Genomic DNA, 27,716 nt, shown 5'->3' on the forward strand with positions numbered 1-27,716 from the left:
GCAAATGATTCATTGATTTTTACTATGTGCCAAATGATCAATAGCACCACGTATTCACCAGAGAATATTAGTAATAAAACAAGCTGTATACATTAGCTGAAATTCAAATATATCAAGTATTTTATGAGAATGATATGCAATAAGAAAGACGTCTTCTGGTGCCTAGTCTTTCATCTCGCCAGGTTCTCCCACTGTAATTAAACATCACTGTCATCCAACAAATGGGGTCTGGAATTGATTTTTCAAAATGTCCAAACAGGGAGCATGTCCAAAATGTCTTTTAGGCTTTTAGTCCCATGTGAGGGCCGTATTCATCCAACAAATGGGGTCTGGAATTGATTTTTCAAAGTTCAAGAAGTTACATAGAATTGATTTTTAGTTCAAAAATAGGCATGAAATGGGGTCTGTTTCTTTCGGATTTTTGACATGATAAATTTATCAAAGGATTATCCTACCAATAATGCATGGTGTCCCATTATGGGTTGGTTGCCTCCAAGAACAAGCCATAAGATCCAAGAGATAGAGAGACCCAAAAAAAATCATTCACATATAAAGACAGAGAGACCCAAAAATAACTAACGAAGAAGAAGTAACCCAACAAGAAAACCACGAGGAGCGAAACAAAACCACTCAAAATTCACCTGAAATACCTAGATTTTCAACGACCCACAAAGTAAAACCCCCTCCCTTGCAACATGTAGCAAAAGACCTACTGTACCAAAACAAATCTTAGTTTTGTTTTTGTTTTTTGTTTTTCCCCCTAAAACCAAATCAGAACCAAGCAAAATACCAACACCATCCAACAATCAGAACCAGCAAAATCACTAACACCAGTTACAGCATCCAACAACAAACAAAAGACCGAATTTTTTTCCCCCTCAAATCGAATCAGTATTTTCAAACAATAATTTCAGAGAGAGAAAGAGAGTCACTGGAGGTGGAGACGGCACCGGTAGAGAAGAACAACGGCGGAGAGAGACAGAGAACGGCAGTGAGATCTGTAAACATGGAGAAACATTATACCCATAAAAATGTTAGCTCAACAGGGAGAGAGAGAGAGAGAGAGAGAGAGAGAGAGAGTCGAAGTACCTTTGTTTTTAGCGTTGCTGGAGACAGAGTTGGCCGCCAAATTCGCTGGAGACAGAACGCCGGTGAAGGACGGTGGAGGGTGGCCGACCGTCGAGGGAGAAGCCACTGAGAGGGATGGGGACGATCGGCACTAGAGCGAGCAGGAGAGAGAGAGAGAGGGGGCAGCGGTTTTTTACGGAGGAGGCAGAACTCCGGTGAAGCGGCGCCGGAAAGGGATGATCGGGACAACAAACGGAGGAGGCAGATCCGGCCACACAGAGAGAGAGAGAGAGAAGGGCTGCGGGCGGCGGTTTTGACGAAGGAGGAGAACTCTGGTGAAGCAGCGCCGGCAAGGAGACTACCCAAGACCGACTGTACGGAGGAGATTTCAGAGAGAGAGAGAGGGGGGGGGGGGGGCTGCGTTGGAGGGGGAAATGAAAACCGGTTTTGAAGCAAAACAAAAAAAGAAAAAGAAAAAATAAAATAAAAACAGCCTTCCACGTCAGCTTGTTGTGCCGTTGTTGTAAACAAAGAGTGCAGGAATCATTTCTCATTTCGTACATGTAAGTACCATATATATATATAGGTCTACACCCAATGTGTCTTGGTGTAGAATTGATTTATGCTCCGTTTGTTTCGGCGTAAAATAATTTTTGAAAAATGATTTTGGCATCTTACGTTGTTTGATAGGGGTGAAAATAACGGTCAACGAAAATCATTTTCGATTTGACCGTAAAATCTTCTTTAATTTTTGGAAAATGATTTACGGTTTTAAAAACCGTAAATCGTTTTTCGAAATTAAACCTTTCGTCCTTGCACGCATGTTTGATATCCGATTGTCGGAATCCGACAATGGTCGGTCGTCGGAATCTAGGCGGCACCGAAATTCGGCAACATCCGGCCACCAAAATACTGCCGGCGCTGGAATCCGGCGACATATGACCATCGTCGCCGAATGCCGGCGGACCAGATTCCTGCTGAATTTGGCCGGAATCCGGCCAGATTTGGCCAAAATGACCGGAATTCAGCTGGATCTGACCGGATCCGGAGGAGTCCGGCCAGAATCCTGCAATTTTGGCCAGATCCGGCCAAACGTGCACGCCGGAATCCGGCAACAGCGACCGGACGTTGCCGGATTCCAGCGACAGTTGTATTTTCTTATTTTGTAATTTTTTTCGTGCGAATCAAACGCTGAAAATTATTTACGAAAAAATTATTTTTTTTAAAATGATTTCGTCAAAAATATTTTACGACGGAAATCATTTTACGTCGAAACAATAATATGACGAAGGAATGACACATCCCCGTGCAAAACCGGTGATCATGGCAGCCTAAGAGATAGCATTACGATTGGGCATCTCAAAAGCTTCTTCTACCGTACAATTGTTCCGAATATACGCCGTGATCATGGCATTATATGAAGCGGCGTTTCGTTCGGGCATTTCGTCGAACATATTCCGTGCTTTGACGGTTTTGCCATTTTCTGCATATGCTGTGAGTATGGCAGTCCAAGAGATGGTATTCTTGTGGGGCATGCGATCGAATATGGACTCAGCCTCTTTGATATCACGGTTTTTTCCGTGTTTCGTGATCTGGGTGTTGCAGTAAACGAGAAATTTGCTGGCTTTGCGGCTTGCAGCGGAGCGGAGATTGGGGTTTGATAGAATCACGGTGGAGACGCATGAGTAATGAAACTAAAAATATGGAGAGTTTGAGCGGGAAAACTGTATATGTACAATGGTAGTAAACCGTTGTGCTCGCATAATTGTTGGTAACAGATAAAATCGCCTAATGTTGGTAACCTGAATCACTCAAAGGAGACTTCTGGAAGCATGACGTTCTCGCCGCGAGCATTGTAGCGGTCGAAGTAGGGGAAGTTTTTCGATGAAGCTTTGATACTTTGGGAAAGGCGATGACTGGATAGGCAGAACGAGAAATATGGGTCGGGCCAATCTTCAAACAGTCGGTGGGATGATCAACGGTATTTCGGATCTCATGTTATGATGAGCTCTTGAGCTTACTTTGGAATATTATGTATATTTCTCTTATATATATATATATATATATATTCATTCATAGAATCATATTAATAGCAAGAGGAGAAGTGCATGTGCTGTGTACAAAAGAAATCTGTAACGATGCAACTTTATTATAAATGGGTAGCATCTCAAGCTTTATGATAACATGAGATTGGGTTGCCAATAGATACTGGAACACCAAAAGAAAACTCTGCGTACAATACAATTATCGACCATATTCTAGTTTTAATTCCAGTGAAGATTCAGAGTTGTGATCTTTCTAATTTTCCATCAGATGATACAATATCTGTAATTTCTTTGGGCTTAATTTTCATTGTGTAAAATGATTTTCCTTAGCATCCATAAGAGATGTTATATTTAAGAAGGGAATCAATAATTGGCTTCACAAACATTTTCTGTAGCAATGTCATTTAATGTTATTTCCTTCCTCCTCATCCTCCTCTCTTCTTAGTCATATGTAATGCTTGAATTCCAAAACTAAAAATTTTTAACCCTCGTACGATCGTCTTAAAATTGTTTCGGTTATTGATGCTCGGGTTTATGTGCTAATTTGACTAAGTAGTTGTATCCTTGATTTTATGTGCTAATTTGACTAGGTTGTGCTTACAGTAGAGAATCTACTTTTACCTTATTCAATTGCTGCCTGTCTTAATGCAGTGCTTATCGAGCATTATACATTCTCTCAACTGGATTATTGCTACTTTACTGAGCCACACTATGCTCACTTAAGTATGATTCTCCCTCTCTCTCTCTTTGTGGTGCTCTGTCTCTTATTGCGGGTTTGCTTGTGTTTTTGACCTCTTGCCTTTTTGCTTAATTTTGGTGTTGATTATTCTTGTTTCTATTGTTTGGCTACTGCAGCTTGGATTTATGGGCTTGTTCAAACATTGCTCTATGCTGATTTATTTTATTATTATTTCCATAGGTAAATGGTTATGTCTTTTCAAAGATAATTATTATTATTTTTTTTATTTTTTATTTTATTGATGTTAATGATTCATATTTCATCTTGAGTCAGCTAATCTTTGGTGTAATATGACATTTGGATTGCAGCTAGAGGAAAACAAAAAGCTTCAATTGCCAGCTTGAATTCATCCTACCTCTTTTTTGGGAACTAAAGATCTCATGTAATGCGCTGCTATGTCATTTCTTTGGCTGAAACTAGTACTAATTCTTTTGGGATAATGTTATGCCCAAGATCACCTACCGACAACAAGCATTGACAATCTAGAGGGATCAAACTTGACACATTTGGGTTTGATCCTGCATCTCAACAATCACTCACTTGGAAGAAAATATGGATTATCAATTGTTCAAAATCTATGTTGTAAGCTCTAACAAATGTAATAGACCATACAAGATTATCCCAAACATGTTATATGGCTGCTATATATTCATTGCCATTCAGGGTTCAATGAGCCTTAAATGATTGTAGATTTGTGCTTTCTGTCTGAATTATATTTGATGACGATGAAAGAAAAACCATGTAGTTAGAAAATTTGGGGTTATAAATGCGTTTTATATTCCTCTTTGGTTGGTTTATGGCCTATTGAGTTTCTACGGTTTTGTCAACCTTCTTTATCTGTTGTATGGTGTGAGAATGTGATTACATAGTAATGACAATTAGAGCATGCACCTGAATGCAATTTCCCCTTGAGTTTTTGGCACTTTATACTACTGTCATTCCTGTTCTTCAGACTGCATACATAAATTCCTGGACTATTTTGCAAACATTTCAATCGCCGTATGATACAGAATTAGATCTCAGGCTACAGAAAAGAGAAAAAGAAAAGATTATAGCAAAAGAGTTTTCATGTGTGTGAGCTCCAATAACTAGTGGGACTTTTACAATGTACAAGTTTTCGCAAAAAGACCCATATTTCAAGCCAATGTTCCTCTTCCAGCCCAGTCATCAATCCCTCCTGCTTGCCAATGGAACCACCTCTGCCAGAGGCGTTGACAGGGGTGTCGGCAGTGGAGATGTTCTACAGACAGGACAGGTGGGGTGCAGCCGCAACCACGGGTCGATACACTTGAGGTGGAAGAGGTGGCTGCAATCCGGCAGCAGCCGGAGCATATCATTACTCTTGTAATCTGCTAAACATATGGAGCAGCATGTGGTTGTGGAGTCTGTCTTATTGGTCTTGGCCTCGGAGTAAAGCAGCTTTGGATAGGCCATGATAGTTGCCTCATCGAGTCCCACATCGATGACAAAGTTTTGTGGTTGATCAGATGCCTGAGGAACAGTCCTTTGCCTTGTTGGGGCTCTTGGTTGCTCTATCCGGGTGCAACAATAGGAAGCCAAGGTGATGATTGTGATGAGCAGGAGCATTCCAATTGAAACTCCGATTCCATAGCTAAAGCTTCCCATGCTTCCAAAATGTCCGCCGCCAGAGTCTGTTGTGCTGTTCATCTCCTTGAGGATTGGGATAGGAGATGATAGAAGATTTTGTGAGCCTGAGCCATGGCAATGGCCAGAAGATTGGTTATTTGGGTTGTCTAAAAAGTCAACGGATTCATGTGAGAGAGAGAGAGACAGAGAGAGATTATTGGTTGAGCTGTAATCTAAGGTTTATTTTTGTTACAAGTAAAGAGAGGCCAATAATTCTCGACATGTGACTTCATTCTTCTTTTCTCTAGGGTAGTATAAGGTTTTTGTTTTTGTTTTTTTGGCAAGTTCTCGGAGGTCAACGGTTCTCATATCCTTTTGGATTATGCTTCTTGTTCGATACGAATAACGTCTTTATTTCAAATTAATAATTTATAGGGAAAACTGCAATTTACCCCCTGATGTTTACACGAATTTTCAATTTTGGAACCAATGTTTAGATTGCTTCAATTGCACCCAAGAAAGTTGAAAAAATTTTCAATCCACCCCCTTCCGTCCAATTGCTTCGTCTGATGAGACGGAAATGGACCCACGTGCGCGGCATGTGACTTATATGCTCTTAACCGGACGAAAATACCCTCAAAAAATTGAGCCGTTGTTTTCTAAATTAAAAAAGACCGGTCCTGTGTCCGCTTATGCATTTAAAAATTCAGAAACCACTTTCAAGTGCAAAGTAAAAACCCGAAAAACATCTCCGGAATCAACAACAAATTTTTGAAGACAGTATTCCTTTGCGGATTATCATCACCAACGAATTTCAGCCGAAATCGACTTTGGGCTAAGGGTTGTCGTGATTAAACCGACCGAAGTGGGTGTTCGATCAAGGTATGTTCAAATAAAAAGACCCCTCTTTTAAATTTAGGGTTTTGTGTTATGATATCTTTTAAATTCATTCGATAATTCCTTTATTTTGTCTTGAATGAAGCGAAAGAACCGAACTAAAATGTGCTTAGGGTTCCGTCGTTTTTGGGTTATGAAATCTTTGTTTTATTCGGAAGATGCTTTCAATGATTGGCTTTGTATATTTTTTATTGAGAAGTTGCTTTCTTACTGGGTCCGTGTGTTTTGTTGAATTTCAATTACCTTTGTGGCTTTGTATGATGATGGGACCATGTGCTTTGCTTTTACATGTGCATGATGTGCTGCTTTGTGTTGATTTGGTGTTTAAAAAACTGCAATTTACCCCATGAGGAGAAAATGGTACATGATTATGTCTGTGTGTGTAGCTAGTTGGTGTATTGTCTGTTTAAAAAACAACAGTGGTCAGATGAGAAAAATGGTGCCAGTGTGTGAAGTTAGTTGCTGTATTGTGTGTTCAAAAAAGAGTAGTGGTCCCCAGATGAGAAGTTGTGGTTGTGTATATTGGTTGCTGTGTTGTGGTCCCCATATGTCACTTAATGTGTTGTTGGCCTTTATTTAATTTTACAACATGTCACTTACTATGTTTTATTAAATTTACCTCGTAGGATGGCACACAATAAACTAGTGGTTGAGGTCCATTTTGGGGGTAGGTTTGACCGGAGTTCTGGGTGTGAGTATACGGGTGGTGAAGTTGAACTGCACAAAGATAGTGTTGACCTTGATGAACTATCTTTCTTTGAAATTGAAGATATATGTAAGGAATATGGATATAAGTTAGGGGATTTAATGTATTTTAAAGACCCCGTGAAGAGTCTTGCTGATGGGTTGCATTTAATTACTTCAGACCATGATGTGCTGAACCTGTCTGCTTGCCATGATGGGCATGCCATTTTGCAATTATATATTGTGTCTTTTGGGGAAGGAGGAGGTGATGAAGAGGATAGTCAAGATGATAATGAATATGGAGGTAGGGCTGATTTGGATGATCCTTGGTGGGATGATAAGCTTAGTGATACTGAAGACGTATTTGATGTTGGTGTTGATGTTGATAGTTCTGGACCCTCTAATGTACAACATGATAATCCTAGGGTTGAACAAGGTAATGTAGATGATAATGAAGGGGGTAATGATGAGAATAGTGAAGAGGGTGGTAATGATGAGAATAGTGATGAGGGTGAAGAGGGTGATGATGAGAATAGTGAAGAGGGTGGTAATGGTGATAATGAAGATGAAGTTGGTCATGATGACGATGACAATAACTCTGATATGGCTAGAAGTGACATACTTGTCTCACCAGTAGCTAGTGATGAAGAAGTTGAAAATTCTGAGTCAAGAGGGTCTGAGTTCCATGCAGTTGACCGAGAGGATCCACGTTTGGAAGTTAAGATGAGATTCCCAGATATACAGACATTTAGGGAGGCTGTTAGGGTGTTCAATCTTAAGAGGGGCAAGGACATTACCTTTAAAAAAAATGAGAGAAAAAAGTGTATTGTTGTATGTAAAGAACCAAAGTGTAATTATAGAGTGTATGCTAGACAGGTGGATGATGAAGCTACATTCCAGATAATCAGCCTTCAAGGTAGACATGTGTGTGGCAGGCAATTTAGGAACTCAATTGTAAACTCTACATGGATAGCCGATAAACTGATTGATAAGTTTAGAGTTCAGCCCGACATGCCATTACATGTGATACAGAATGAAGTGAAAGAAAGATGGAGGATAGATGTGAATCCGAGCATGATGTATAGGGCAAGAATCAAGGCTAATAAAAAAATATATGGCAACCATGGGGGTCAGTATGCGGCCTTGTGGGACTATTGTGAGACCTTGAGAGCAACCAACCCAGGAAGTTGTGTTGTGATGAAAGTGGATAGGACAGTACCCGAGGCGAATCCAAGGTTTCAAAGACTGTATTGTTCTTTGGCAGCCATGAAGAAGGGCTTTTTGGAAGGTTGCAGGCCTGTGATAGGGGTGGATGGGTGTTTCCTTAAAGGGCCATTTAAGGGGCAACTTCTAGCTGCAGTTGGACGCGATGGCAATGATAACATGTATCCGATTGCATATGCCGTAGTTGAAGCTGAGACTAAGGACAGCTGGATCTGGTTTTTGGAAACCCTAGTGTCTGATCTTGGGAACCATGAGCGGCATGGCAGGCCAACATTTATTTCGGATCGACAGAAGGTAAGTCATGGTTAGTGCCCCGTGTGATCTCATTTTATTTTCAAATGTCTAACATTCTTAATCTAATGTTGTGGTTTTTTGATCGTAGGGTCTAATGCCAGCCTTTGATTATGTCATGCCAACCGTCGATCACAGGATTTGTGTAAGGCATCTTTATGCGAACTATAGGGACATTGGGGGGCATAGAGGAATTGCCCTAAAGGAGAAGTTATGGGCTGCAGCTTCTGCATACACTGAAGGGGATTTTCTAAGGGTAATGGGTGAGCTGAAGAGAATGAAGAGTGATGCCCATGAGTACTTGGCCAAAATTGATCCTAGTACATGGTCAAGAGCATGGTTTGCTACGGATTCAAAGTGTGACCTTCTGCAGAATAATATATGTGAGTGTTTTAACTCATACATTCTAAAGGCTCGCAATAAGCCTATCTTGACCATGCTGGAGCAGATACGAAAAAAGTTGATGAGGAGATACCAGGCTAAGAGGGATGGCATTCAAACTTTGACAGGGAAGTTAACTCCTAAAATCCAAAATAAGTTGGATGCAATCCGGAATGAATCAATGGACTGTATTGCCCTATATGCTGGTGATGACATGTTTGAAGTGACTGGTCCAGATGGTAGACAATTTGTAGTCAACATGAGGAGAAAAAGTTGTGGTTGTAGAGTGTGGGAAATGTCTGGAATCCCCTGTGTGCATGCATGTGCTGCTATTCGACATAGTTGTAAGAATGCAGAGGATTATGTTGATGAGTACTTCACTGTGGAGATGTACAAGAAAGCATATGCGCCAGTTATATACCCAATGCCTAGTCAAGAGCAGTGGATACCAACCCAGCATGACAAGTTGGAACCCCCAGTATCAAGAGTGGCCCCGGGTAGACCAAAGAAGGTAAGAAAAAGGCAAGTTGATGAACGTAGAGATCCGAAAAATTCAAACAGAATGAGAAAATTTGGTGCTAGGATGAAATGCTCCATGTGTAAGGGTAGAGGGCACAATAAAAGGGCATGTCCAATGAGAAGTACCCAAGCAAGTGTTGTGCTGCCTACCCCACCTCCAGACAGTGTGCGTTTATTAATCTTTATTATCCTTTATTTTTTATTATGTACTATATGCATACTGATAGTCCCACACCTTATTTGACTCATTTGGAACAAACACAAAGTACCACCTCAAGAACTCCTACACAGGCTACAAGAACAAATCCAGTCCCACCACCTCCACTAGCAAGAACAAATCCAGTCCCACCACCTCCACTAGCAACAACAAATCCTGTCCCACCTCCTCCAAGGAGACGGAAGACACAAAGGGTCGCGGCTATTTTTGGGAAGTCCAAACCGGGTCCCACCACACCTATTGATCTAACTGAGGGTGATAGTGATGAACGAGGTGGCCCTGCAATCCGAGGTGGCCCTGCAATCCGAGGGGGCCATGCAATTCGAGGTGGCCCTGCAATCCGAGGGGGCCATGCAATTCGAGGTGGCAGTGCGGGAACCAGTGGGACAGCAACTAATCCGGCATCCAAAAGCAAGGGCAAACGTGTGGTGGCCACTGTTGAAAAGGCAATTGAGATTGCTGAAGCGAAGAGGAAGAGAATGAGGCCAGAATGGAAGCGTTAATTAAATATGTGCTTGTATTTAATGCACATGTGCATAATCTGTGTTTGACAATTGGTAGTTGTGCGTTTGACAGTTGGTAGTTGTGTGTTTGACAGTTGGTGGTTGTGTGTTTGATACAGTACATAAAATGCAGGATTGGTGGTTGTGTTTGATAGACAGTACTAGCAATGCAGAATTGCTTATTTTTGTGTAATGATTACAATGTGTTTTATGATGTTGGAATGCATTGCAGGTTTTGACATTTGTGTAGTTTTGGAATGCATTGCAGGTTTTGATATTTGTGTGGTTTTGGAATGCATTAACAATATGAACAGGTCAACACTGATTTTGGAGAAATAAATTTTGGGTGTGTCATGCGGTTGATATGGGACAGGGAGAATTATGTAATTACGCTACTTTGAAGAGAATGCTTTAAATTTATCTTTTGGACCCAATTGACAATTGTGTGCTTATATACTTCTGATTATTATATCTAATGTTAATTATGTGTATTGGGATCGGCTTAATTTGCTGACCAAATTGTAGCCAATTTATGAAACTAATGAGAAAGGGTTTCGAATGGGCTGTTTGGACAATGAGACTCCATTGAAATTAATCCTTCTTCATTAGCTGCCCAAATCGATTGCAATTCGGTTAGCTAAATTGCAATCATTAGCATTGAATATAATTTTACCTTTTGGGTCCAAATTGTGTGCTTATATACTTGTATTGTTATATCTAATCTGAATTATACGTATCCGGATTGATTACAATTAGTTAAAAATTGAAGACAGTTTAGGCAACTAACAAGAAAGGGACTCGGGGTTCATCGGCCCAAACAAATCGACCCCGTATTTTAAGATGCTCAAGCACATGAACTCCATCAATGATAGTGTGAAAAATATAATGGGATAAAATTCTGTTACTTTATAAATACAAGCAGCTCCAACTACAAACAATCCCACTTAAATACATGCAATAAGGCAACCAAAATACCACAACACAACTTAGTGCACAAAAAATGGTTCACTTCTAGCTTCTATGGCCCCATAGAAGTGCACAAAAAATGTCTAACAATACAACTCAAGGCAACCTCAAATAACCAACCCTATTGTCCTCCTGGTTTTTGGCTGCATGTCCGAAGAAGAAACACAATGCAAATAAAATCCACGAACACACAAGCATTGTGTGGTAATTCTTCTTCACTGCTTCAAATTTGATCCCCCAAATCTCAATTTCTTTACGGTATTGTGCAATTTCTGCGTTCCTCTCATTGTCAACTTCGGCCTTCACCTTCTCAATCTCTTTCTCCATTTCGGCCTTCACTTTCCCAACTTCTACTTCAACCATGGTTTCACATCGTTTAGTTTCTGCCACCAAACTTTCGTGCCACTCAACCAATCGACCAACAACCCTCTGACCATGTGCACACATTTTGGGATCAACCCACTCAAAGAAACCACAATCTCTGTGGATCTGCAAAACACAACAAATAATGAAAAAATTGCAACTTGTCCAACTTGTCTGGAATGCATTCCAGATTTTGCCACTTTTTAGCACCAACAATCCAACATCGAATGGTATATATGCAAAAAAGCCAGATTTCAAAAGCCGACTATAAAATTGCAAATTTGAACTCCCAAATACAAAATGAAACCCTAAAATCGATCAGAATAAGTACTACTTGCCTTCCAATTTTCACACCCCATAAACCTTCTTCCGAAATTTTTGCTCGTGTGCGCCGTTTTCACATTCATCGGCCGCTCGCAGTAGCATACTCGTTGCCGTGAAAAAGTGGCAACACTCTGTGGGGACTCCGACCTTGCTTCCATCCTCTCCTTCGAGTGCCCAATCGATTGCCCAGAACAGACGGGTATCTGGCCAGGGGTCGAGTCCTGTGTCGAGGCGTCCATCGTCTCCGTCAGCCTTCAAATTCGAAACCCTTGTTTTTCCTTAAACAATATTTGAACCAAATATACATGAAACAAAACGGGTGACTTAGAAAACAACGGCTCAATTTTTTGAGGGTATTTTCGTCCGGTTAAGAGCATATAAGTCACATGCCGCGCACGTGGGTCCATTTCCGTCTCATCAGACGGAGCAATTGGACGGAAGGGGGTGGATTGAAAATTTTTTCAACTTTCTTGGGTGCAATTGAAGCAATCTAAACATTGGTTCCAAAATTGAAAATTCGTGTAAACATCGGGGGGGTAAATTGTAGTTTTCCCTAATTTATATATATAGAATTAGGTGGTTGTGTAGGACTAAGTATCTTAATATCATCATGACCATTTTGAGGATTCGGCTCACCAGATGAGTCACATGACACATCTACGAGAGTCTCAAAATTAGGAGGAAAAACACCCGAAGAAGGGGTCCATGAATTTTCTCCGGTAGCCGCAGTATCTTTGAACATAATGTCTAATAAATGAAAATTCTCTAAACCTTTTTTCCGAAATTTTGAAGCATCGGAAACCTCCTACATAATTAAAATGGCTATATTAATAGCTAAAAATATGATATATTCCCTTTAAAAAAAATATATAAATTGGTTATGAAAAACACACCTTTAACTTCCTATCCCACCACTCATTTGTTGCAGCTATTGTTCCTTTGGCTACGTCCCATCCCAATCTAGTTTCACTTCCATTCAATTTGTTCCAAAGAATCCAATCTTTCTTCAATGTATCCCACTTATTCTTGAACTTACGATATTCCCATGACTTACCGGTCTTATTTTTAAATGCCGCTTCAATGTTCTTCCCCCCTATTTTTGTAAAGTGGGTATTTGGTCGATTACCCTTAAACACCTCATCCACACAGACTTCATAAAAGATTGTAGTAAATTGGACTGTCCAAAGAGCTCTACCATCTGAATTACTTCGTTTTGATTCAGAGTTGGAATTGGAATTCATATTTTTATTATCCATCTACAAAATTATAATTTTAATGTTAGATTGGAACACTAATCTACTAAAAAATCAGAATCTTGATCGATGAAAACAAAATTTAATCCGTGTTTACTGTTTAGAAAAAAAAAATAATACATGATGGATTAAATCAAAATTTAAACTGTGTTCACCGAACAGTATTCTATCTTAATAAAATCAACAAGTAACCATTAAAAAATCCACATTGACTAATCATTGTAATCTGTCAACATCAGACAATTTAATCAACAATAATTCATGTTCATCGAACAGTTCACGCAATCAAAATCAAAATCAACATCGAATAGTATTCTATCTATAAAACAACAATCAGTAATCCATTAAAAAAAATTAAACAAGTGATTAATCACTGTTCAAAAAAATCAAACTAATATTAAATAAAAAAATATAAACGTAATTGGAATGTTGAACAACTGCGCAGAGTAAACAGTAATTGGTGATCTGTCCAGAAAGCTATCAATAAAAAAAAAAAATAAATAAAATAAATAATTGTGCCTATTACTGTTTAGTGAACAGTAATCCATAAAAAATTAAAACATGTACAGTGATAACAGTATTTTTAAAAATGTTATTATAAAATTTATGTTTCGAATATTTATATTAAAAAAAAGAAGAAGTGGTCATTCATTGTCCTGCGCAGAATGAACAGTGATTGCACAGAAAGCCATCAGTTAGAAAAAGCACTGTATCAATCATTGTCAAATGAACAGTAACCATGTGAACTGTTCACTGAATAGTAATTTAATAAAAAAAAAATTAGGGTTAAATACATATTTGCCCCTATGCTTTACGACCTTTATTTTTTGCCTCCTCAGTTTCACTTTTTATCAATTTTGGTAACTGTGGTATATGAAAAGACAGAAATGGTACCTTCGTCTGATTTTCCGTCCAAAACTAACGTCCACCCACGGCATTTGCTGTCATGATGTTGTTGGATGTGTAAAGAATTGGGTTCTAGGCTTCAAATTTTTAGGTACCCAATGACGTGGGTAGACGCTAATTTTGGACGGAAAATCAGACAGAGGTACCATTTCCATCTTTTCATATACTACAGGTACCAAATTTGATAAAAAGTGGAACTAAGAGGGCAAAAAATAAAGGTCGTAAAGCACATTGGGCAAATATGTATTTAACCCAAAAAATTAATCAGACTCGTAATAAAAAAAATCTGCGTCACTACTGTTTACTGAACAGTAACATGTCATTGTTCACTGAACAGTAATTTAAAATGTTATTATAAAATTTATGTTTCGAATATATATATATATTAAAAAAAAAAACAGTGATCATTCACTGTCCTGCGCAGAGTGAACAGTGATTTATCACTGTTCACTCTGCGCATGAAGCCATCAGTTGGAAAGAGTACTGTATCAATTACTGTTCTGTGAACAGTAACCGTGTAAATTGTTCGCTGAACGGTGATTTAATAAAAAAATTAACCGGAATCATTAAAAAAAATCTGCGCCACTTATTGTTCAATGTACAGTATTTTAAAAAGGTTATTATAAAATTTATGTTTATATATATATATATATATATATATTAAAAAAAAGAAAAAATAAAAGTGATCATTCACTGTCCTGCGCAGAGTGAACGCAGGAGGCCATTAGTCGGGAAAAGTACTTATCAATCACTGTTCATTGAATAGTAACCTTTCTGCAGCGCTCGATTAAACAAAGGAAAAAAAAAAAAAATCAAACGTTCAGAAACCCCTCTCTTCAAGTCTAGACTTTTCCGGCATATTTAACAAAACATGTATTCAGGCCTTTCATTTTTCTTCTTAACATATATGCAGATGCGGCATATCAAAGCATAGACTACCCTTCTAACCTTATTTCTCAACAGAAATCTCTCAAAGTTTATCAAAGTCCTTTCATTTATTTAAACAAAACCACACAAACACGCAAGATTGTAAAATGCTTACCTGAGATTTGGAGACAAGATGCAGCGGAGAACGACAGTCTGGAGCCGGCCACCGCCTGTGAGGAAGAGAAGAGAGCCAGAGAAGAACGAGAAAGAGAAGAAAAAACAAGGGTTTTAACATATTTTAGGTGGATATTTTTGGAATTTTTTTTCTTCCCGCTCGAAAATTTCCGCCAAATATTTGCTATGTGAAATCGCAATTTTGGTTTAAATTCGCATTTTTTCAATTAAGCACCTCCTTAGCTGCTGCCAGAAATCGTGGTTTTTTCCGCGATTTTAGAAAATGCGATTTTAAATCGCAATCTCCAAACGTCCAACGATTTAAAATCGCAGATTATTTTGACAAATAAGCAACCCCAAACAGGCACTTAGAATGAAGCAAGCCTGTATTGTGTTCCCACAATAACTTTGTACAGCTACATCCAAAGAGATTGCATTCCTCAAGCTTTGGTTAATTTGCTACCCACACAAAATACTCTTTCTAAAGAAAACTAGGCATTTATTCCCCCACCTTTTTTTTTTTTTTTTTTTTTTTTTGCTTGAGTTGGAATTTGCTGTTGTTTGATGTCAATGATCCAGCTAATTCTCGCATGCTCAAAGGTGGTGGATCATTTTTTAGAATTTTTTATTTTTTTTTCATACATATATGCTGGCAAAAGTCTAAGGCTGAGAGACTATATACCTATATTTTCTTTTCTAATGTTTTCCTCTTGGGTCATTAATTTTAGTAGAAATTTCAGTTTAACTCCATTGAATTGTCGCTACTTTTGCATTTGCCCCGATAAACTTAAAGAACTCTTAATTTAGTGTATCTATATTTTAATTCTTTTCAATTTCACCAATCTGTTAGCATTTTCTGTTAAATCCTATCAAAATTTCTTAAAATAATGGTTTCTTTATAAAAAAAAAAATATAATTTTTTTTTTAAAGATTCAGGAGTGAGTAATTTTATAAATTTCGTTAAATTCTGACCGACGCTTAAATTCTTGCAACTTTTTTTTTTTTTTTTTTTTTAAAAAAAAGGAATATTTTAAGAATTTTGACATCGCTTCGTTCGGAAAGATAAAGTTAAAAATAATTGAAAAATGAATACGTTAAATTAAAAAAAAAATTAAAATTTAGGAGAATAATTATAAACATAATATAAAGTAAAAAAAAAAAATTAAGTGAAATTTCTTTAATTTTGACTTTTGAAATCTATGCTACACTCATTTACAATAGGAAAATGTTAGATTTACAACAGTAATACAACAACTGTACAACAATTCCTCACATGAGGGTGGGTCCTACATACTGGAGCCCACCCTCATGTGAAGGGTTGTTGTACAATTGTTGTATTGGTATTGTATAAGAATCAAATCCCTTTACAATAATGGATGGGTCAGGCCCAAATAAGTTTAAAAAGAAAGCAAGGTTGGGGTCATTATTATCTATTAATTGGTCACATCTTTGGTTGATACGGTGTTACATTTTTGTTAATATTCATTTATTGCATGTATAAGCAAGAGCTAAGAAGGGAGTATTCGTAAATAAATATCATTTTAAGTTTGGACTGCCAAAATGATCATCTGTCAGATGATTATATAGTGTGCTGGCTGATGAAAGTCTTTAGGTTGTGTTTGCGTCGATGTAAAATGTCTTCTAAAATACGTTTTTCGTATTTGGTGGGGATGAAAAATGCTTTATCAATGTAAATCATTTTTAGGGTTAAGAAAGAAGAACACCCCCTTAAGATGTCAATCGATGTAGAATGACTTGCCCTTCTCGAGAGATGCCCAAAAAGAAAATGAATCACATAATTTTGGAAAATTTTGGAATTTTTTTTCTCCTGTTAATAATTTTATAAGGGAAATGTATGAGTATTGAGTATCATCCGGTTTGAAAATAACACCGAGTACTTATAAGCGATGGAATTGTATTTTTTAAAAATTATGATTTTGAAGATGTTGATTTTTTCAATCACAGACAATGAATATTTTTTTGGAATGAATAATTGCGTTACTGATCTTTGGAGTTGACTTAAATTACAAATTATTTCCTGTAGTGCAAAAAGTTCATGGAGAGTTCCTATGATAAACTATAATTATGAATCACTCCCTGAATCTGTTTTCGTCCACCAAGTTAACAGATTCCGTTAGTTTGCCATGTCATACCCAATAAAAAATCGACATGTGTCCATTATAATAAAAAAATTATAAATAATTAAAACTTAAAAATTATTATTATTATTTTTTTAAAAAAATAGAAAATAGCAAAGAAGTAGTTGCCGGGGGTGGCCTGGCCACGTCTGGGGGGTGACGCACGGCCTCCCCTAGGCTTGGGCTGGCCACATGTCGATTTCCTATTAAGTATGACGTGAGAAATTAGCGGAATCTGTTAACTGCGGAATCTGTTAACTTACCACAGAGATCCTCCATGTACTTTTTGTACCATAAGGAATGATTTATAGTTTAGGTTAACCCCAAGGACCAATGGTGCAATTATCTATTTTTTAAAATTCAAAATTTTAAATGATAACTTGCTAGTTTAAAGATAAAACTGCAGTTTTGCCAAATGCTTAACTGTGTTTTTAAAAATTACTTTTTCAGATCGCACATTTTAATCATTATTTTTAAATCGTATTTTTTTTTTTTAAATCACAAAATCAAACGACCTTTAATTTGTTATCATTTAATATATATATATATTGCCACCCTATTACACAATTATTAATTTTTTTTATTCAATAAAAAATCGTAAGATCATGTAAATGAGTTAGGATATGATTTTGTGTATGTGTTTTTTCTTATAAAAAATAAAAATAAAAAAGTTAATAATTATATCAATGGTTTATGTCTTTTTGGGTGTAAAATATCATTTCTTATATACATATAAATAAATATATATGTTACGTCGAATTTTAAGTGACGTGACAAAAGTGGAATCAGAACTCTCCAGATTTCCAATATCAATTACCAACGTGTACTCTCTTTTCAGACTTGGAAAGAAATTGGCCATGGCGGTTCTTCGTAGAACGCCAATGACGTCGTTGACGACCATAACTACGATCCTGGCGGCGGCGATTGCGGTGCTCTCCGTGAGCGCGGGCGACAACAACGGGGTGTACTCGCCGTGCTTGGATACGACCGTGGCGCGGTCGGACGGGTTTACCTTCGCGATCGCGTTCGCTGCGCAGAACTCGTTCTTCTCCAACAACACGCTCCAGCTGTCCCCCTGCGATACCAGGCTCCACCTCTCCAACGCCAACTCTCAGATCGCGGTCTTCCGGCCCAAGGTCGACGAGATCTCCCTGCTCACCGTCAACTCCTCCTCCTTCTTTCCGGTCAGCTCTCTATCTCTCTCTAGGGTTTCCGTCCGGTTAGGATTTTCGGTTTCCGACTCCGATTCTTTAGGACTTGAAATCGCTTGTGTTGTTTACAATTGGACATTCAATTTCGAACTGATTTGGTAATTCTTAGGGTTTTGATATGCAGTATGCAAGTCATATGAGGGTTTTGTTATGTTCTCTCTTACAGCTGTAATTTTTATTGATTCTACTATTTTCTTAGTTATCTGCATATGCAAGAGAAGTTCTTTGCTCATTTGAAATCTGAGATTAGTTTAGTGTTATATTTGGTTATGATATTCATATCTCAACCTCTTCTCTCTTTATGAGGAAAATGGTATATGGTTTTCGCTGTTCTTTGTCTTTTCTAGCAACTTTGGTACCGGCCGGCAACCGTGCTGTTATAGTGAGTACATTTCTTGTCTATTTAGTATTCGGTCGTTTCCTTAGCCGTAGTCACTTGTGCAGCTACTCAGCTTGCGCGCTTTATAATTTCTATTTAATTTGATTTTCTTGATAAGCGTTAAATATTTTTGTTACTACTTTGGATCGGACTGATTTGCATCTCTGGTTGTGTTTGAGATATTACGTTACTGGTTCTAAGAGTGACTCCCAAATTTATGCTATTATTGGAAGTATTTTTGAGTTGTGATGGACTGATGGACAGTAATTCTATCGCTTGAATTCGGCTTATCTGCCATTAGTTTCTTCATTCTTCTTGTGTTGCTTCCCTCCTAAATCTGTCTCTCTATTGCATTGACTGAACAAAAGTTTTGCGTTCTCTCGAGCTCAAGTGCTCAAATGGGGGACATATGATTTTTTCACTCTTCCTCTTGATTGACTAATTTGAGTATTTTACTACAATTTAGTTAATAAAATCTTGTCCTTTGTTGTGGCCGAGTTCACCTGTATAAATGTAATGTCTTTATGTGACTCATAATGTTCTATATTTTTCTTCTGCCATTACCAGGACAATTATGGGTATATGGTTGCATTTTCCGGTCGGAAATATGCTTCGAGGTCCGCTCCTGCTTTTGTTGCAAATAGTTCATACACTGTAACCAGCTTTACTCTTGTAAGATCCTTTTTTCATTCATCATTTGTGAAATCATTTTTTCGTTCATAATCATCTCTGAAATACAAATACCAATAAAATTTTGTGATGCAGGTGCTTGAGTTTAAGAAGGGCAGGCTGCAAAACTCGTATTGGAAAAGGGGTGGTTGTGCTAAATGTTCTGGTAACTCTGGCTTTGTCTGCCTCAACGGTCAGGATTGTGCAATCAAAACTTCCAACTGCAAGACCAAAGGAGGCAAGGTAGATTGCAGTCTTGGGATACAATTGGCATTCTCTGGTACAGATAAGCACCTTTCAGCTCTCAACTCATGGTATGAAGTGTCAAAACTTCGTCAGTACTCGCTTTATGGCCTTTATTCAAATCTCAAGGATTCTCTCACTACCCAGTATAACAACTTCTTCTAACTGCAATTTAGCTGGTAGTTAGATTTTCCCTGCCAGTAAGTTGTAATTCATTTTGCTGTTTGATTTATAGATCAATGTTGACCCTTCTTTTACAGTGTGGATTTGTCCCCTCCCCCGATAAAGATCTTCAGAATTATTGTGTGTAAAGTTATAATACTTAAACATTGTTTGATTGTAAAAAGAGAGGTAATTACATATAAAACCTTCCTTGTTCAGGGTGCTGAAGTTTAGTCTGAATATTTGCTAGATGACTTGTTTTCTGCTTGTCTAGGATTTGACAGACTTGGCAGCCTGAACACACTTCATTTCTGAAATTCTATCCCCACCTTTCAAAGTTAATTTGGTGAACTGGTGATGAACTGGTGATCATCTAGTTGCAAATACATTTCCAGTTTCACATTGTGATCTCAAATTTTATTTAAGAAAAGTTTGTTTGATTAACACTTTTTCCTTCTCCCTTTTGTTTTCCCTTTTCAAAACAAAAACATTAACAAACAACTTAAAACACAAAACACTCGAAACTATTTTTATTTTTATGTCACATAAGAACACTTTTTCAAACAAACAGAAAGCATTCTAATAAACATTAACCTAAAATGCTCAGGTTCTTTTGGTATGCTGGATTAAAATACAAAAGGAATGAGTTGTTACCACTCAAAAAGTAATTAGTATTTTTTTTTTGTGATAAAATTGTCATTTGCTTGATTGCTGCATTCGAATAGAATCTAGAACTAATAAAATTTCATTACATTCTAAATGTGAAAATGAGAAGCGTTATGATGTACAATTGCTACTCTTAATACAATGGCACGAAAGACATGACAAATAAATTTGTAATAAGAGTCCAGTTATTTCAACACTATGTATGATTGCATCTCCCATACAGTAATTTAGGGGCTTTCATGTCTCAGGCTCGTTAGCACCTACTTTCTGATAAATCACGCACCTTTCACTCATTTGCACGAGAAAACTTGCTTCCTTTCTGGACAGAAATTAAGTGTTATACATAAGATAATTCTGCTGGTTGTTAGTTGCTAAAAATTTGAACCCTGTATCACCTATGATCTTCACAACAATGCGGCAACTCTTGTCTGAGAAAGAGCAGATAAATCTTGAAACCGTTAACATCCAGCATTTCTTACAGCTTTCAAAAACAACTCTGTGAATGGTCCTCCGATGAAGCCCTTTCCATATTCCCTCGTTTGGGGAGGGCAGAGGAGGGATGCATGGGTGAAACTTGAAAGCGATGGGAGGAGGGTAGTGCATCTAGCTTTCAAAACAAAGAGAAGAAAAGGAAAAGGTAAAAGGAAAATGATAATTGAGGAAGATGCGAGAAAGGCGGGTTGGGAAGTAGGGATGAGGCGAATCTCTCCCCTCCCTCTTCTAGGACTTGGCTTCGGCTCCGTCGGAGTCTGAAATAGACCTTTTGCTAAGCTTGTGCAATACACTTTAGATAAGCTCCTCCTCCCTCCCTCTTCATCTTTTGAGGAGGATGAGGAGCGTGTCGCCATCTTAGTGGTGCTGACATGGCACATGACGGAATTTGTCATAATTTTTAATGGAATTTAATTTTAGGGAGCGATTTGTAAATTAGGTCAATCACATGGATATCTAAATTAATTTTAATATGACATTAAATGATTTATAATTTAGGCCAATCACAGGGACTAATATTGCAAATTTTTTTACAATTAATAAAAAACGATTTTTAAAAATACTGTCAAGCGTTTTGTAAAATATTGCTTTGACCTTTAAATTCGTATGTTTTCAAATAAATACTCCCTTAAATCGTCATTTTTTTTTATTCATTTTTTAAATGCACTTAAAGACACTTTCTACGAACTCCAACGCGGGTTGAGTATGTAACAATAAAAACTCCAATAACAACATCAACAATAAGGATAATAAGATTTATGAAAAGTTCAGTGTTGGTAAGAAAAACTCAGACATAGAACCGAATCAATCTCAATACCCAAAAACCCAGTTCAATTGAGTCAACAGCTATCGTTGCAAATTCCGGCAAGCCCCTTAACCAAGAATGGACATTGTCATCAAGCTCAGCAAACTCACATCTTCAAGAAGTACTAGGTCTCCATGATCATCTTGTTTGATTGGAGACTTTCAGTCATAGTTGACACCAACGACTCATTCTTTGAGGAATATTATGGTCTCCAAAAAGAGCTCGAAACCCTAGCATAGTGAGAATGATGGTTGTCGATCGGGTCGGATTTGGTTGGATCTCAATATCCACTATGGAATCCTGAACCGACGGTCTTGATTTTCTGAACCCGCCGATCAAAATTCACCCGTCTATTGTAGTTAAGGATGGTTTGGTAGCCTTTATTATATGGCAGAAAAAACAATAATAAAATGATTAGATTCTAATTCGTACGTTTTTCCTCTTTGATTTCAAGTGAACTGGACACGTGGCAACCATTCAAGTTGAGATAGTTGTTTGGCCAGAAATTCGTTAGCAAGATATTATCTATATTTATTTCATGAAATAGAGAGAATTTTATTTTATTCCGGTGTTGTAAAGGGTGAGGCAAGATTACTTAGCGTTGTTAAACTCATTTTTGGTATAGAATAATAGACGGAATTATAACTCTTGTTCTGATTTTGTTCCCATGCATTAGGATGCTTCATTTCTTAGTTGTCTATATAACTACACCTGTAGGATATAAACCAAAAGGAGACATCATTGTTACTTAAAAAGAGACGGAGAAAAACATAGCATCACTGAATACAGACATGGATGAGACATGCATGATTCCATAAAAGGAAAACAACAACACTAGAGAAGATACAATATTGCAATCAAAGGAGAGAAAAAGTTTTAAGGCCATGGTTTGGTGGCATCATAAGGCAGCCTGCCGCCGGCATCACTTCCAGCACTGCTACCTCCAAAAAACCCTTGAGGCAGCCCCATGTCACTTCCAGTAGCACTGCTGCCGCCGCCAATGTTACCGCGAGGCATGCCGATCCCCATATCACTTCCACCAGGACTGACATTCATATTCCCATGATGAGGCAGCCCCAGCTCCACATCTCCTCCAAAACTCCCATGAGGCAGCAGCCCTATGTCAGTCACACCAATGTTGTTAAACTCAGAACTCCCATAGGGCAGGCCTCCCATCTCACTTCCTTTATAATTCCCATGAGGCAGCCCCATCTCAATCCCGCCTCTGCCGCCTCCAAGGTTCCCATATGGATCGCCAACATATGTATGTGGTGGTAGCCCCATGTAACTCCTGATGCTGCTGCTGCTGCTGCTACCAGCAGCGTTTTCATTTTGGCTCACCATGTCTATGAACCACTGATCCCACGTGAAAGACTCTGTGGGAGTCTTTCCCTCTGTGGCGGGCACTGCACTCTCGAGGGTAGGAAAAGAACCCAGGGCAAGAGGATTTTCCGGAAAGTATTCCATCCTTTTCCCACTCTCCTTCATCCTCTGCTCCAAAAACCAAGCCAAACCATTCATTTCACTCATTTCAAGTTCATCCAATTTCCTACCCTGTTGGATTTGTTGCATGAGATGCCCCATTTCCATCTCTTTGTTCTTCCTCTGCTGCTTCCTTAGCTGGTCTACCAATTTCGCTGCCCTCTCCCGGAGATAACTCTCTTGGTTCATCATTTTCCTGCACCGCTCCATTTCTGGCACGCTCTGGAACCTCGCCAGCAGTTGCTGTACCACCTGGCGGGACGGCCACACAGCTGCCTCCTCCTCGTCCGGACCATAGATGATGGCAAAAGCGCTTACACCGCATAAGGTGGTCAGCTCACTGACTTTTTTTAACAATCCTACCCTCCTCTTTTTGAGACTAGCTTTCCTTGCACTGTCATTCACAATCCACGCAAGTTTAACCTTCTTCCTTGTCATGGTTAGTGTTTGGTGGCCCCAACTCCCTGCTCTTTGATTCTACTTACTCCACCAACCAAGTATAGTATATATAGGGATCATGGACAAGAGTGAACCCTTAATATTTTAGGGTCAGAATTGGAAAATAAGAAAATGGGGAGAGTTCAAGGACGTTTTGAACATTAAAACTTGTCATTTGTATTGGTTAAAAAATCTCCCACTGAAGATTATGAGATTATGGTGTATGAGTAGGAGAATTTAGTTTTATTGCTGGCTGAGAGAGAAAAATTCATTATAATTTAATGCTAGGTGTTGAAAGTAGATCTGGACCCTTTCCAGGCATTTGGTTTTTTTAATGGTTTGAATTGGTATGAAGTCATACATAAGCTTCATTGACAGAGGTAAGATATATCTATATCAGTAAGTGAAAGGGACAGAAAACTAATTTAGTGATCATCATCACTTCCAACAAAAGAAAGAGCACCTGATGGGCTGAAATGTTTCAAGATCAAATTTGAAAAATAATCTTTACTGTCCATTTCTATTTATGGGTTATTATAGAAAAGTATATCGATCAATCGATCGGTCGGTTTCATGAAATTAGAGCGTGGCTTTCGGTCACGTTGCAGCCTTGCTCCATGTTTTCTTGCGAGATAAGACCATATTTATAATCTAAATCCAATACCATTATAAATGCTCAACTGAATTTGTTGTTTCTTAAATGTAAATAAATTCACTTGGATTTTTCTAATAAGAGCTTTGACTGTTTTCAACACAAAATATCAAAGGTAATCTAATGTGTTACCATTGGTTAATGCACATTAATTAACTCATGCATTTGAAATTTGAAATCTGTCTATTATCTATATATGTACAATAGCAAGTTTATTTAGACGCTTGTGTATCTTAAGGTTGCTTTCGCATTAATGGTGTATAATTTTTGGAGGGCATGAACATCAAGAGTGTAATATGATAGTATAATTGCATTTCTATTACATTCTTATAAATATAAATGGTGTTTATAACTGTGAAACACCTGAATCAACTGATTTGCAAACCTCTGTTATTCTTCATAACAGTGACAAATTCAGCATAAAAACTTGGAAATAAAGTTGGGCTTGGAAGGTTTTCTGTTGTTTAAGAGCTTCACAAAGCTTTGAAATCAAGAATGGAAATACAGTGCAATATAATTGAAAAACTCTTATGTCAATTCGAATGAATCATCCTTTCATGAATTTAGATACCATCTTCTTTTCTAGTTTTTATTCATATGCCATATTTTCCATTTATTGTGAGCTGAAGTGATCAAACATATCTGTATATACTCAGTAACTCAGCAATAGTACGCATATAATATACCTTAATGTATATGATGATTATGAGGGAGTTCTGTAATAGCTTTAATTTTTCAGCCATTGATTAAAAAATCTCAGTCAAAGAAAAAAATTTTCTTACATTTATTTTTCTCTTCTTGAAAAGTGCATCTCATTTGAATTTAAGGTCAATTAGCTATAAATTCACCATCAAGAACATTGAAGAAACAAGAAGTCATGTATAATAGAGTAATGCTATATACCATATTTTTATTGAATTTTGTTCCAACGGTGATTTTAAAAGCTACGTCAATTTTAGAAGGATAAAAATATAGTATACAGCATTACTATGTATAATAAGCATCAATAGTGATCGCAACTACTACAACTAAATTAAGCGAAAGTACGTAACATTAGTAATGCAAAAATCATGTACAAAACATACATATAGGTGGATTAATAAGTAGAAAAATAAAGAATAAGAACAAAGAAGGAGACGAAGAGAGAATCAGAGAATGATATTCTTATTCCCTTGATTATTTCCATACGATTTACATGGATTTAAATAGGCGAGCATACAGAGCTTAATATGGAAAGCAATTACACTCGGAATAAAACTATAATCAAAACAGGGAGAGATATCATGAGAGAATAATTTTTATCTTCAGCACTCCCCCTCAAGCTGAGGCATAGATGTCTCGCATGCCCATCTTACATAAGGCTGAATGAAAGACACTACTAGACACTCCATTTGCCAAGATATACGTAAGTTGTTCTCCTATCATCTTCACATATGATGCGGAGATAATACATTCTTGGAATGTTTCTTTAATAAAGTGTCAATCAATTTCAACATGTTTGGATCGATCATGTTTGTCTAGATTGTGAGCAATACTAATTGTTGTTTTGTTGTCACAATACAATCTCACATAGGGACAGAGTCAGACATTTTTATGGGAAGCGGCCAAATAAAAAATATATTAAAATAAGGGGGGGTGGGGGGTTGTCAAAGTATGAATAAAAAAAATTATGTTTGAAGATTAAATTGATATATAAAAAATAATGCATTTAGTGTTAACAAGAAAATAAACAAAAGAAAAGGCATAAAATAATCGTTCTTAATATATTTTTATTTTCAACTCAAACATCTATTAAAATGAAACCCAGCGTTTTTTTAGATCTCAAAAATCATCTATGATTGAATATGTCAAATTCTCTATTTGGTTGTTTAAACTTTTAATAACTAAGTGGTTGTCAAATCATCTATGATTTAATAGTGCCTACTTCCTTTTTTCTCATCTCTTCAATTAGTAACGTAGTTTCATCCACGCTGATAGTTCTTCCTCTACTATTGGCTATTTCAGCTTTTGGGTTTGTTATTTTTTAATGTTTTTGGTTAGTTTTTGTATTTTGGTATTTTGCAGATCATAGAGAGAAAACGGTAGTTTTAAAGTGAAAAAATGTAAATTTTGGAAGCCAAAATCAGATTGGATTAAATTTCAAGTTCTGCAGAAGTCATAGTATTTTGACCATAACTTTCAGCTCAAGTATCGGATTAAAGTGAAATAAGCGGCGTTGGAAGGCTAATTCAAAATGATACAAATCATTGTGAAATAGAATTTTCCTAATTCGAATTTCTGCTATGTCATAAGTGCCTCGCAATATAAGAACGCGAATTTTCTTGTTCCTTGCTGCTGCAGACACTTCAAACCCTATCATTCTTTTATCTTATTAGGGTTTTTTAGGGGTAGATGTGCCATTTTGAAAATATGGTCCTAAACCCTAGAGTTTTTTTTTTCTCCTATTAGGTTTTAGAGGGGTAGAGGTGTCATTTTGTAAAAGTTAGGTTTAACCTAATCTTCTGCTATAAATACCCCTGAGAGACACCACTTAGAAACATATCCCAACATTGTTCATAACAGCAGCTGGGTTCTTTGGCTTCTATTCTTTGTAAGTTTTTATTTTTATGTTCTTAATAAAATTTAGTATTTTCTTTTTAGTGATGAGTAGCTAATTTTTCAACTAAGGTTGAGGATGAAACCTCACATTTGATAATACTTTCATTCTTGTTATTTTATCTTATGCAACTCCGATATTTATCAAATTATTGTTCAAGTCCAATATTCAATTAATTGATTTATGTCTTTTGATTGAATGATTATTTATGAAAAAGTTGGATATTCAATGTGTTTCAACCGATGGATACATCGAATGATTTGGTTGAAAGAAGATATCCATTGTGATTTGTTTGTCAAAACAAATACATTAGATGATTTGATTTCAATTGGGTATTCATTGTGATTTGTTATAAAGTTGGATTCATTGAATGATTTAATATAATTCTTACGGAACCTTGAACAATGAATATGTCTTAATTGTTTATCGGGTGTATGAATAAAATACAAGAATGTGTTATTTGATATGGTGATGTAGATTCTAAAACCTTAGTGTTTTTTTTATTGATTGTTTTTAATTCAGTTTTATTTAGTTTATTATTTTACATTATAAAATCCCAAAATTTGGAACTAGGTTAAGATAAAATTAGTTTATATAAAAATTAATTTTTGTAACGCAATTCCTTGTGGATTCGACCTCGCACTTGCACATACATTATATTGCAAACGATTCGTGCGCTTGCGAGTATTAAAATTTGCACATCAAGTTTTTGGCGCCGTTGCCGGGGAGGTGCTGATTTGTAAGAAAGAAATCAAGTTTTGTTTATTTTAATTTT

At 37.2% G+C, this 27,716-nt stretch overlaps 6 protein-coding genes and 1 long non-coding RNA gene across 7 annotated transcripts; 3 read left to right on the forward strand and 4 right to left on the reverse strand.

Annotated features, from left to right (window-relative positions):
- Positions 1 to 2,482: 2,482 nt before the first annotated feature.
- Positions 2,483 to 4,584, forward strand: LOC133872176 (uncharacterized). The gene is made up of 4 exons (XR_009900989.1): positions 2,483 to 3,049; positions 3,765 to 3,836; positions 3,969 to 4,032; positions 4,161 to 4,584. It is a non-coding gene; the product is annotated as an uncharacterized LOC133872176 (long non-coding RNA).
- Positions 4,585 to 4,884: 300 nt separating this feature from the next.
- Positions 4,885 to 5,695, reverse strand: LOC133873625 (RING-H2 finger protein ATL70). The gene has a single exon (XM_062311354.1). It carries the CDS (start codon positions 5,518 to 5,520, stop codon positions 5,020 to 5,022), a length of 501 nt encoding a protein of 166 aa, XP_062167338.1. The 5' UTR covers positions 5,521 to 5,695; the 3' UTR covers positions 4,885 to 5,019.
- Positions 5,696 to 6,963: 1,268 nt separating this feature from the next.
- Positions 6,964 to 9,537, forward strand: LOC133873224 (uncharacterized). Its single transcript, XM_062310956.1, has 3 exons — positions 6,964 to 8,538; positions 8,627 to 9,427; positions 9,526 to 9,537. Exons 1-3 carry the CDS (start codon positions 6,964 to 6,966, stop codon positions 9,535 to 9,537), a joined length of 2,388 nt encoding a protein of 795 aa, XP_062166940.1.
- Positions 9,538 to 11,040: 1,503 nt separating this feature from the next.
- Positions 11,041 to 12,313, reverse strand: LOC133872219 (uncharacterized). Its single transcript, XM_062309667.1, has 2 exons — positions 11,823 to 12,313; positions 11,041 to 11,610 (listed from the first exon to the last, which is right to left on the reverse strand). Exons 1-2 carry the CDS (start codon positions 12,045 to 12,047, stop codon positions 11,218 to 11,220), a joined length of 618 nt encoding a protein of 205 aa, XP_062165651.1. The 5' UTR covers positions 12,048 to 12,313; the 3' UTR covers positions 11,041 to 11,217.
- A 48-nt stretch (positions 12,314 to 12,361) lies between these two features.
- Positions 12,362 to 13,049, reverse strand: LOC133873225 (L10-interacting MYB domain-containing protein-like). Its single transcript, XM_062310957.1, has 2 exons — positions 12,702 to 13,049; positions 12,362 to 12,613 (listed from the first exon to the last, which is right to left on the reverse strand). Exons 1-2 carry the CDS (start codon positions 13,047 to 13,049, stop codon positions 12,362 to 12,364), a joined length of 600 nt encoding a protein of 199 aa, XP_062166941.1.
- A 4,872-nt stretch (positions 13,050 to 17,921) lies between these two features.
- On the forward strand, positions 17,922 to 20,038 carry LOC133874251 (uncharacterized). The gene is made up of 3 exons (XM_062312127.1): positions 17,922 to 18,330; positions 19,304 to 19,408; positions 19,502 to 20,038. The coding sequence occupies exons 1-3, from the start codon at positions 18,004 to 18,006 to the stop codon at positions 19,811 to 19,813; spliced, it is 744 nt and encodes a 247-aa protein (XP_062168111.1). The 5' UTR covers positions 17,922 to 18,003; the 3' UTR covers positions 19,814 to 20,038.
- Positions 20,039 to 22,649: 2,611 nt separating this feature from the next.
- On the reverse strand, positions 22,650 to 23,693 carry LOC133873226 (agamous-like MADS-box protein AGL80). Its single transcript, XM_062310958.1, has one exon. It carries the CDS (start codon positions 23,691 to 23,693, stop codon positions 22,650 to 22,652), a length of 1,044 nt encoding a protein of 347 aa, XP_062166942.1.
- Positions 23,694 to 27,716: the final 4,023 nt, after the last annotated feature.

This window comes from Alnus glutinosa, chromosome 7, assembly GCF_958979055.1.
Source record: "Alnus glutinosa chromosome 7, dhAlnGlut1.1, whole genome shotgun sequence".
In the NCBI taxonomy this organism is placed as follows: Eukaryota; Viridiplantae; Streptophyta; class Magnoliopsida; order Fagales; family Betulaceae; genus Alnus; species Alnus glutinosa.